The sequence below is a fragment of the Oncorhynchus tshawytscha genome, linkage group LG16 (genome assembly GCF_018296145.1).
Source record: "Oncorhynchus tshawytscha isolate Ot180627B linkage group LG16, Otsh_v2.0, whole genome shotgun sequence".
Lineage (NCBI taxonomy): Eukaryota > Metazoa > Chordata > Actinopteri > Salmoniformes > Salmonidae > Oncorhynchus > Oncorhynchus tshawytscha.
The window spans coordinates 15,093,048-15,105,402 of NC_056444.1; the positions used below are offsets into that span (position 1 = coordinate 15,093,048).

The 12,355-nt window shown below is 42.7% G+C and overlaps 1 protein-coding gene and 1 long non-coding RNA gene across 5 annotated transcripts in view; both read left to right on the forward strand.

The window, feature by feature from the left end:
- LOC112215362 (LIM zinc-binding domain-containing Nebulette-like) overlaps window positions 1-12,355 on the forward strand; it is an 82,306-nt gene that overhangs the window by 32,604 nt on the left and 37,347 nt on the right. The window contains exon 4 of the mRNA XM_024374340.2: window positions 1,577-1,684. Coding sequence (XP_024230108.1) covers window positions 1,577-1,684 — 108 coding nt within the window. The remainder of the gene's footprint in view (window positions 1-1,576; window positions 1,685-12,355) is intronic.
- Window positions 2,901-12,355, forward strand: part of LOC112215364 — a 43,062-nt gene continuing 33,607 nt past the window's right edge. For all 4 annotated transcript variants that reach the window (XR_002948215.2, XR_006079027.1, XR_002948216.2 and 1 more), the window contains exons 1-2: window positions 2,901-3,753; window positions 11,431-11,579. This is a non-coding gene — a long non-coding RNA (uncharacterized LOC112215364). The remainder of the gene's footprint in view (window positions 3,754-11,430; window positions 11,580-12,355) is intronic.

Consider the following 12,355-nt stretch of genomic DNA (forward strand, 5'->3'; position numbering starts at 1 on the left):
TAGCTCCTGGTAGTCGGTATGCAGACTTTTGCTCCAGCCCTGCTATGTGTGAAATCTCAGAGGAACGAACTGCCCCTGCGTCCCAGCTGTTTCCTTGTGCTGTCAGTATGACATGACATGAACGACGGGCATATTTATCAGCCCGTGTTTTTCAAGCTCTAATTTGATAGGCTAATGATATGAGTAAGAACTCACTGGTTGAGCCTTACATAACGGTAGCAAAGCACCAGGATAAAAGACTATTAATACTGAAGGACAGAATATCGCCAATGATAGGCTACTTTGGAGTGAAATCCGTGAGAAAGTTAGTTGCACAAATATCGTGCCCCCAAAACATGCTAACCTTTCACCCTTACCAATAACAGGAGGTTAGCATTTTTGGGGGATATGATATTTATTGCTCTAGAACTTTCTCACTAATGATTATTCATGATTTTATTCATGATTATACGTAACCATGGTAGCATCCACATTAATGTAGAAGTGTCCAGAAACATATTCTATTGTTATTTACAATAACAATTACTCCAAAATGACATGTTATTTACATTGTGCACAACCTAACCTGAAACACAACCAAAACAAACTACTAATGCAGCCAACAAGTTTGTAGAGTAGTCATTGTGTGCTAGGAATATGGGACCAAATACTCAACTTTTGACTAAATGTAATACACTAGAAGTGAATTTGTCCAAATATTCATGACACCTTCAAATGGGAGGACTAGATAGATAAATTGCTTTCATTTCTAAATGGTTAAACAGATATGTATGAAAATACCCTCAAATAAAAGGTGACATTATGTACTGTCACTTCATGGAAATCATTTGATCACATCCAAAATGCTGCCGTATAGAGCAAAATGAAAGTTTTAGCTTCACTGTCAAAATATATATGTGGGGGAGTGTATGTCAAATGTTTTCATGTGTCCTGCACCACACCCAAATTGCCCTTCGGGGACAAAAAAAGTTATTGTGAATTGAGGCTATATAATCATGTTAAGTTTCTTTACAATCCTATATAGCAGTCTAGTGATGTATAAATGATTCCTAGTGTGCCCTTGACAAAGTATAATTATTCTGCACATTAAGATAACGATCAGGTGTGAACATTAATACTTTATGTCAGAGCTTATGTGAGACTTCAAAGTGTTGGAGAATTAAAGCTCTTGAAACTCCAATAGGCTAGTCAAGGATGAAGATTGGTCTAATTTGTGTTTAATATGTTCCCTACAGAAAACTATTCTATAGCATGTGGGTTTCTACAACATGAAAGGCTTTGAATCAATAATAATTTTGTTGGAATTGTTGTCTTGCTCTTCAGTGATAAAAGGAACCAAGAACAAACTTAAATTGACCAGTTTATTTCCAAACAAAACATGTATTTTTTTTTAGACTAAGCTCTTTTTACCCCGGTATCTTCACTTCAGAACAGTAGGCTCTCCACTTTCCCATCACAACACTTGCCAGACTATTGTGCTGAAGTTTAGAATCACTGTCGAAAGGCAGCATTTTCAGATGGCATAGTTTTACAAATAAGCACTGTTTTCAAACCTCATCCCTGTCTCTTGTTTCAGGTGAAATACAAAAAGGACTTTGAGGATAGCAAAGGCAGAGGCTTCAGCATTGTATCGGACACGCCAGAGCTGCAGAGACTGAGAAAGACACAGGAGCAGATCAGTAATGTATGCTTCGTGAGGTCACGTTTTCTATACCCCTTGGTCACCATGGTTACCCCTCCTTCCTCTTCCTATCCTTGTGTTACCTCATCAAACCCCTGACCTTATCCGGGTGTGGGTGTCCTGTTTGTATTGCTGTGGGGAGTCTGTTACAATGTTACATAATGTGGAGGAATGGAGGAGAGGAAAGTGTGTGTGTGTGAGTGTGTGTGTGGAACGAAAGCCTGCTGGGAAGTGGAGCCTGAAAGCTGGACCAGTGTGTGAATCAGAGGGTGTATTTTGGTCACTGAGCGAAATCACGGGTTTTCACCACATAAGCACTCAATATACACTGAGTGTACAAATCATTAGGATCACTGTCCAAATATTGAGTTGCACTCCCTTTTGCCCTCAGAACAATCTCAATTTGGGCCTCCCTAGTAGTGAACTGGTCTAAGGTACTGCATCACAGTGTTTGAGGCGTCACTACAGAACCAGGTTCGATCCCAGGCGGTGTCACAGCCAGTCGTGACCAGGAGAACCATCAGGCGATGCACAATTGGACCAGCGTCGTCCAGGTTAGGGGAGGGTTTGGCCGGCCAGGATTTCCTTTTGCGCTTTAGAGACTCCTTGTGGTGGGCTGAGCACCAGCAAGCTGACTTCGGTTGCCTACTGGATGGTGTTTCCTCCGACGCATTGGTGCGGCTGGCTTCCGGGTTAAGCGAGCAGTGTGTCAAGAAGCAGTGATGCTTGGCAGGGTCATGTTTCGGAGGACGCATGGCTCTCAACCGTCGGCTCTCCCGATGAGCGATGAGACAAGACTGTAACTACCAATTGGATATCACCACATTAGGGGGTTAAAGTTCAAAAAAGAAATGAATAAATAAAAAAAGAACAGCTTCAATTCGTCGGGGCGTGGACTCTACAAGCTGTTGAAAGCGATGCTGTTGACTCCAATGCTTCCCACAGTTGTGTCAAGTTGACTGGATGTTCTTTGGGTGGGGGACCATTCTTTATACAAATGGGAAACTGTTGAGCTTGAAAAACCCAGCATGGTTACAGTTCTTGACACACTCAAACCGGTGTGCCTGGCACCTACTACCATACCCCGTTCAAAGTCACTTCAATCCATGTCGCAATTGTCTTAAGGCTTAAAAATAATTTTTAACCTGTCTTCTCCCCTTCATTTATACTGATTGAAGTGGATTTAAAAGGTGACATCAATAAGGATCATAGCTTTCACCTGGAGTCACCTGACCAGTCTGTCTTGGAAAGAGCAGGTTTTGCTTAATGTTTTGAACACTCAGTGTTTGCTCCTCTTATCGGCTCCTATTGTCTCCTAATCTCTCTTCTGTATTGCAGACTCCATTGAAATAATACAATAACAGAATGTCTGTTTACCTTTTTCATAATGACACACACACTACAGTACTGGTACGTGCACGAGGGGCCTTCATACGGCCTGTATCAGTTTATGTAGATGACACAAAACATGTAAGCGGTGCGAGTGAACATCCTTGTCCATTCCCTCCAATCAAGAGTGTGCTGAGACCAAATGTGTTGCTAAACGAATTCAACACTTCTATCAGGTGAGAAATCTCAAGTGCTTCAGTTACCTCAGGTGCATCTCAATAGTATAATGTGGCTTCCTCTTCGTCTCCATCAGCTACATAAGATAGAGTGGGTGAATGCACATGGTGGATTCCTACCAGGGAGTTACTTTCTGCTGTTATGTGTTTTCACATCAGTGCAAAGGAGAGGACACTGCTTTAAACTGATGATATGCACCGCTGGTCTTGGGTCGCTAGCGTACCTGTAGACGTCCAGTCATTGCACTAACGCTAGTTAGCATTGGCTCGCGAAACTGCCTCTAACTTCCTTCATACTGCAAGCAGACATAAAAACGTAGAGACAAAATGAATTGCCAGAATGGTGTAGTATCCCTTTAAATACAACACACTCTTAACCTTCCCCATACTGTATGTGCTCTCACTTATCCTGTGCGATTTGATTTAAGTGCACACAGGTCCTTCTGGGGAAAGAGAGTGCTACGGACGCCGTCGTCCCAGAGGCACATTGACCCACTGCTGAACCAGGTAAGCGAGCCCCACTCACTGCCCAGGGCCACCGTATTATTTACATTGACCCCCCCATTAGATTTTTACACTGCTGCTACTCACTGTTTATTATATATGCATAGTCACTTCACCCCTACCTTACATGTACATATTTCCTTGACTAACCTGTACCCCCGCACATTGACTCGGTACCGGTACCCCCTGTATATTTCCACGTTATTGTTATTTTATTGTGTTACTTTCTTAACTCTTCTTGAACTGCACTGTTGGTTAAGGGCTTGTAAATAAGCATTTCACGGTAAGGTGAAATGTGACATTGTGTGTTCGGCGCATGTGACAAATAAAGTTTGATTTGAACTCCTGACTGCATGATGGCGTTATTCCACTGTGTAAACCCACCCGGAGGGTATTACCATAGCTACATCTACCTCCTTCATTAGCTAACACATCAGAGAGCGAGGAGGGCAATCTGAAACCTACGTGTGGTTCTGTTATTAGCCAGCCCTCGCACAAGGCTCACCTGACCGGGAGGTAAGGAACTAAAGGAAACGTGGATAGAGAGGAGGGAGGAAGATAGAAAGGAGGGAGGTTTTTAATCAGGCCCCTTTAGGTCAGTGAAGTGCTGGTTCATAAGGACCATATCATAGACTCTGGTATGACGTCTGTGTTGCCTTCGGCTGCTTAGAAGAGAAATCAGTGAAGAGTGAGTCTCAAGGCCCTGCAGCACTACAGGCGTTGGGCGTCCAGCATTGAAATCAATGAAAGCTGCTGTTTTGCTCTCATTGCGTCGACAGCGCCAAGCTCAAGAATCGCAGAGGTTCAGTTCGATGGCTGACGCTCGCGTTAATTTTATCTTGTGAATTGAAATAATGAGAAATACAGTTGATTTTGGTTGGTTTCTGTGTAGCAGGAGCGTCACATTGAATGAAATGTTAGTCTGCAGAGGTTTTTTTATTGCCAAAGTGGCATTTTATTTTACGTTTCAAGGCAGTTTGGTTTGATTTTAATTAACTTTTTAAAATTTCATATTACCTCTGGAGGCTTTAGAAAATTCTGTCAGTTGTTCACTGATGAGGTATCCTGAAAAGTGGTTTCAAATATGTTAATGCTGCTGAACTTAAAAGCAGGCAATTTCATAATTAATCCAAATACAAGCCTAATAAAGCTCTCATTCAACATCCATTGAATACCTTTGTGTGTCATCTATCACTTGGCAGGTTCTCAGGGCCTGAAGTAGTAAATCTTTGTTTCTGCTAATACTAGTTAGTGGATAATGCGACATTAGCTTCAGGTTTAGTTGCTAATGCTAGTTAGTAGTTAATGCTACATTAGCTTCAGGTTTAGTTGCTAATGCTAGTTTATTTACCTACCCTTCACACAAGAACAACTACATGGTTGACTTGTATATTGTTACGAATCCCTTTTGGCCCGACAGTCTAGGGGGGATGGTAATGAGACCCATAACATAACTCATGCAAATTATAATTGTGACAAATTTTTAAAAAAAGTAAAAGTGAGAACGAAATAACTATGACAACTGAGATCTACCGTCAAACTCAGGGTTTATTAATAAACACACGGTAATGGGGGGGGGAGCAGGAAAAGGGGCTGAGCTGGACCCAAGGAAAGAAACAATAAGTATTCAAAAATACCCCTAAGCTAGACTAGCCTACTTTAACAACAGCTAACTAACCAAAAATACAGTGGGTGGTCCGCCCAGTTCTAACTAGTGTATTTAACAAAGTCTACCTACGGGTAGTGTATGCCCATGGGCGACTTGTCTTGGTTTCCCCTTTTCCCACCAGCAATCAAACACAAACACCATAACCAAAAACAATACTCACAGGTGATGACAAAGTGCTATGGAGGTGCTCAAACAAAAGAGGTTAATACACAACGAGAGCGTGAACCACAGAGACCTACAGACATGGCATTTACAGAGAGATTGAGCTCTAGAGCAAACAACTGACAGGGTTTTTAAACCAAGGGAAAGGAACTGTGATTGGGTAGGAAACAGGAGGTGTGTCTTCTGATTGATGATTGATTGGTGACTGATTGGGGAGTGATGATTTTCACCTGTGAGGGGAGAAGGAGAGAAAAGAACACAGGATACACACACACACACACACACACGATACTGGTATCCGTAACAATATGAATGCTGTGGTGGTACTGAGACAGGATTGAATGGCTTCTGTTTCTTCACCATGGCTAATATGAAGCTAAGAATACAGTGGTGGCCACACAAAATACACATCCACTCCCCAGAATCGGTCCAGAATCCTCTGGTGTGATTTCAACCACGTCTTGGTTGTTACAGTCTGTGTTTAGAAGCACCACGCCTACCAGTCTTACCCTGTTATCAAATCCCAAACATCATGGGAAAACATGAATGCGGCTATTTATCACCCCCTCCACACCCACACATGCAACAACAACTTCATCATACATACACATACATACAGTAGCTGTTATGAGTTATCCCTAATTTGAACATACCTGGACAGCAAGTTAGCAACTAAATCCTTCTCATGTTGCATTGAGTTTATGGGACTCCTTTTCCTTCAATGTAACCAAGATACAAAAACAGCTTTGGGATTGGTTGTTTATTGTGCTGCTGTCCATAGGATGGGTGCTAGTCTTACTAGTTGTCCCATCCCTGTTTCCCCCCTCAGTGATCTCTATGGCTACTCTAAATGCATTCCTTTCCCATAACTCTCCTCTTACCCCCAGCAACTAGTTTGCAGTGTGGCATTTAGGACAGGTCTCCCTTCTAAAATATAATTTCAATCTCAATAGGATCACCTGTGTGAATACAGGATTAATAAATTATGAATAAAAATAAATTTGAGCTGTTGTCCAAGTACTATCAAGAAACAAACACAAGGTTAACTTTGGTTGCTGTAAATCCTTGCTTCTCATACGCAGAGCCATATTAACCCAGAGGCTTACAGAGGCTGAGAAAACTTGAAAACATAAAGGGCCTTTAATGACAGTAGATAGCCTACTGCCGCTCTGCTGATCATCAGTCAGGGAGAGGTGAGGAGGCAGGGGGCCCAAGTGGGTTCCACGAACCTGCTGCCTTGGTTGGGTGCATGATTTATTAGAGAAAAAAAGAGAGAAAAAACATCATAGCTGTTAACCAATTAGGGCACAGATGTAAGTGTACCAGGGGTGATACGGAGTCCCAGCAAAATAAATAGTGGGGGTACCCCGTAGTCCTACCTGTGAAACATGCGTCTATCACAATCATTGAACATTAAAAAACATAATGGTCTTGTTCATGCCACATTAAAAGGTAATACATTTTTACATTTAATTGACATGTTTTTACGATAAGACTAGGCTCTAAAAAAATCCAAGCCCCGGGCCTATGATTTCTTAATCCTGCTCTTCTCATACGCCATCCCCAATGTACTGCTAACAGACCAAGGCAGTGCATTTACCATCAGTACTTAGTAAGTAGTACTGACGTGATCGAAAGCACAGACTTTTATGGTTCTGATGTTAAATGGGACTAAATGCAATGTGCAGCACTGACCACATGATCATCCCTAAGGGATTTTGTTTTGTTTTTCTCCAAATGATGTTGACAGAGCTTCAAATGAGACATAATGATGGGTCAAAACTTTTACATTTGATCTCTCGATTTTGGCTGTTTGTTGCCCCTATAAAATGGTTGAGTAAACGTTGCGGCCAGATGGTTGACCTATTTAGCCAACATCTGATGCCCTCCTAAAAAGCTAATACAAATCCTTTTGGCTCATGCCACCCTGTTCATGCTCCTGTATTGACAGGCACAATTCCTAAGGCCCAAACCTCCGTCCACAATGTACAATCCAGACCTGCTGGTTCAAATAGTATTTGTTTTCTTCCAAATACTTTGAGCCTGTCTGGAGTGCCAGGTGGATGGGGTTTGTAGTGCACATTTGGGACTATTCCACTGGTTCCATTGTGCCGGGCAAGCTCAATCAGGTGCAGCTAAAGTATTGGTAAGAAAACAAATACTGATTGAACCCAATTCTCGTGCAATCTCATTGTCTTCATAAATCACCCTGTAAAGAGCAGTGCATACTGTGAGCCACATTACCGAAACATCATTACCTCCAACATATAATCTGCCGAAGCGACCTGTAGTGCAATGTAGGAGAGAAGTCTAATAAATGATTGTCACTGTGGGGCTCATCTATCTCTGGAATGTTGTGTGTCGCAGGAGAACCCAAACAGCACAGGAGAACCGAAACACAGATCTATAAGGTTCCTCCTCTGCTAAGATGTTCTTTGCTCCATAGGACTACAGCCAATTAACTACAGTGATTGATGGTTGTATTGCCACTCAATTGGCTTCTCTGGGCCGTATGAATAACGGTCAATGACAGAGGGAGGTTTAGCCCAACTCAACTGTAAATGAATATTGATGAACTTGCAATATCATCCCAATTTACCTTTGTTGGAAGTTGTGGCAGAATTGTAAAAGTCTGTGATTGGCCAGCAATGTCACTTGGCTGTCAGTGATGACGGTTTTCCACAGTAACGGCTTTGTCTGTGTTGAGTTGCCCAAAGCTTTTCCTGCTGTTTAGTAGAATCTAGTGCTGATTGCAGAGTAGCAGTTGTGGTTAGGAGGGTGGACATGAGGTACTGATGGTGATGACGGATTTCAGTCAGAAAAACTTAACCCTTAACAGTATCCTATAAAATTGACAGTGAAAGCATGTGGTTGTATTAGATATGTTAGATGTGTTATTTTTCTTAAAACTGCATTGTTGGTTAAGGGCTCGTAAGTATGCATTTCACTGTAATGACACCTGTTGTATTCGGCGCATGTGACAAATACAATTTGATTTGAATTGACCCCACTAATAGCCATTGCATGCTCGACAAACAGTGTTGCATTGTTTTGAGCCTTTTTGTGTCTTCTAAATCAGCTACCATAGCTCTGCTCAGTGCCTTCGAGATAAGAGCCGAGGCACATGGCCGCACGCAGCAAGAATAGAGCCTCCTCTGACTGCCCATTGACTTTCATTTTGCCAATAGGGAGTGCAGACATTGTGCTAGAGCTATTGACTGGCTAAATGTTATGCCCACAGCATCTAGTTTTGAAACAATTGCATTTTTTTCAGATTAGAATGTCCATGTGTTGTATTCGTTTGCCATCTCTTTCACTTTTCGGTGTAATTTAAATGGATGAAAGCAAGGGCACTGAGAACAATGCAGAACAACTTGATTTGTTTGTCTTTTTGAGAATTGTCATTGCTGACGACTTTACACCTACAAGTGGATTTCCTCATATTACATCTTGGCAGGATACATAATAACGACAAGTGTTGCTTGTTGCAACATGAGTCACTGGGCCGAATTGTATTTCCTCAATAGACTCACTGTGATGTCAGGACTCCAAATAAGTCTGTCATCCAGTTAAATCTAGCTTTCTTTGTGCCATACGAACCCAATGCAACCCTATAGTAGTCAAGTCTAAATGAGGGATATTGAATGTTAAAATCCATTATTTGTGTCCTGTTGCATCCAAACAGCTTATTTGGACACTTGAGTGTGAGGATGGGAGTCTGGTCATGTTCTTTTCATGCCAACTCCTCCAAATCTGCTTTATTGACTTCAACAGTTCACTCCCCTCCCGTGGTCTCTTCATGCTGTCATTGTTACCCAGCTAAGGCTGCTGAAGGTTAATGAGGGTGTTGCCTTTTTGGACTTGCACTTGTTATCTCAAATTGTAAAAAAAAAGAAAAATTGAGACCAAAAACTAGTGTGACGATTGACATTTTAGAGGGGTTGTCTGGATTGAGATATTCCTTCCAGAGTTCGACACCTTATCTGAACTTCCTACCTTTAAGACTGGCCCTCTGATACACATGTACAGTATCACCAACAATAATGCCCCAAGTGGGGTCTAAATCGGAAAAGCAGAGATGATAAAGGAGTACCTAACATCGAGTCGAGAGGGAGAGTTGAGCAGGTGTGATAAGGAGTACCCAACATCGAGTCGAGAGGGAGAATTGAGCAGGGGTGATAAGGAGTACCCAACATCGAGTCGAGAGGGAGAATTGAGCAGGGGTGATAAGGAGTACCCAACATCGAGTCGAGAGGGAGAATTGAGCAGGGGTGATAAGGAGTAATCAAATCAAATCACATTTTATTTGTCACATACACATGGTTAGCAGATGTTAATCGAGAGGGAGAATTGAGCAGGGGGGGTGATGAAAGTGATGGTACCCAACATCAGTAGATGGTCGAGAGGAGAGAATTAAACAAAGCAGGGGTGATACATGAGATACCCAACATCGTATGCATATGAGATGAATAAGAGGGATAATTGAGCAGGGGTGATACATTTCCCATCAGTACCCAACATCGAGAGGGAGTGAGAGGGGTGGGAGAGGGAGAGTTGAGCAGGGGTGATAAGGAGTACCCAACATCGAGTCGAGAGAGGGAGAGTTGAGCAGGGGTGATAAGGAGTACCCAACATTGAATCGAGAGGGAGAGTTGAGCAGGGGTGATAAGGAGTACCCAACATTGAATCGAGAGGGAGAGTTGAGCAGGGGTGATAAGGAGTACCCAACATCGAGTCGAGAGGGAGAATTGAGCAGGGGTGATAAGGAGTACCCAACATCGAGTCGAGAGGGAGAGTTGAGCCAGAAAATAAAAGCGTTCTGACTCTTTTTTTAAATTTTATTATTTTTTAAAACATTTATTTCACCTTTATTTAACCAGGTAGGCTAGTTGAGAACAAGTTCTCATTTACAACTGCGACCTGGCCAAGATAAAGCAAAGCAGTGCGACAAAAACAACAACACAGAGTTACACATGGGATTAACAAACATACAGTCAATAGAAATAGAAAAAGATATATGTACAGTGTGTGTAAATGTAGTAAGATTAGGCAAGAAGTAAATGTATGTAAATGTAAATGTAGTAAGAAGGCAATAAATAGGCCATAGTGGCGAAATAATCACAATTTAGCATTAATACTGGAGTGATGGATGTGCAGATGATGATGTGCAAGTAGAGATACTGGGGTGCAAAAGAGCAAAACAAATATTATAATAATAACAATATGGGGATGAGGTAGTTGGGTGGGCTATTTACAGATGGGCTGTGTACAGGTGCAGTGATCGGTAAGCTGCTCTGACAGCTGATGCTTAAAGTTAGTGAGGGAGATATAAGTCTCCAGCTTTTTTGCAATTCGTTCCAGTTATTGGCAGCAGAGAACTGTAAGGAAAGGCAGCCAAAGTAGGTGTTGGCTTTGGGGATGACCAGTGAAATATACCTGCTGGGGCGCGTGATACGGGTGGGTGTTGCTATGGTGACCAGTGAGCTGAGATAAGGCAGGGCTTTACCTAGCAAAGACTTATAGATGATCTGGAGCCAGTGGGTTTGGCGACGAATATGTAGCGAGGGCCTAGCCAATGAGAGCATACAGGTCGCAATGGTGGGTGGTATATGGGGCTTTGGTGACAAAATGGATGGCACTGTGATAGCTACATCCAATTTGCTGAGTAGAGTGTTGGAGTCTATTTTGTAAATGACATCGCCGAAGTCAAGGATCGGTAGGATAGTCAGTTTTACGAGGGTATGTTTGGCAGCATGAGTGAAGGAGGCTTTGAAGGAGGCTCTTAGGCTGGTCATGTCCATCACCTGCCTCAAAACCACCGCTTTTGTGTGTTTTACTTTTGTTTTCAGTCACCTGGATGCAAGTTACATCAGAGGAAACGGTCACCTTGATGGAAGGAATATCAGAGGAAACGATCACCTTGATGGAAGGAACGTTGGAGGAAACATTGTCGGGAGATGCAGCGCTGAGTGAATGTGGCGCAGGTGGTGAAGCTGATGTGAGAACACCGGTTGGCATTGCCCCGGCCTGTGTGTCTTTCTGATGAAGCTGCGGGGGGAATTATACCTACTGTATCTAAGTGCTTTGTTTTCCTGTCAGACCTCGGTTGCTAAGCACGTCTTGCGCAGACCCAGTGTGTACGTCTCCAGGAGGTGCCGTGTTCTGACAAGCGACATAAGTAGGATTCCTCCTCTGTGTTCTCTGATGTATCCTGTTGTTGTTGTGGGAGGCTGTGGCAGGATTCACTGCAGTGTCCTGTAATGAGATGTAGCCACCTGTAAAGGGTTTGGAGGAAAGCCCTTGAGGGATTTAGTCATGCCTATACCTCAGCACCACAGATGAAGATGCGTGTTGCCTAATCTGGGGATAATTCATCTGGACTGAAATGAGTGTGAGCCCTATTTTGTGTTCAACACAACTAGGAGAGAGAGTTTATATTGGAAGGTAAACTCAAAGAGAGGTGTGTCTGGAGGCTGAAGGGGTCCTAAAATGTACACTGTAGGCAATACAGCCCACACAGACGTAATTTCAACATCTAGTTTAGATTAGCATTTGGTTCAGTTGTCAACTAATGTGAACCAAAAAATATGGAGACGGCTACTTCGGTGCGCTCATACAGGAGTAGTAAAGGCCCAGTGCACTACTTTTGTGAAGAATAAAACATTTTAAAAAATGTAACATTCTGATTTATCAGGGGGTGCTGCAGCATCCTCAGCACCCCTACGTGGAAATGACGTTGATTCAACCAGTGTTTGCCCAGTGGTAGAGGACTGT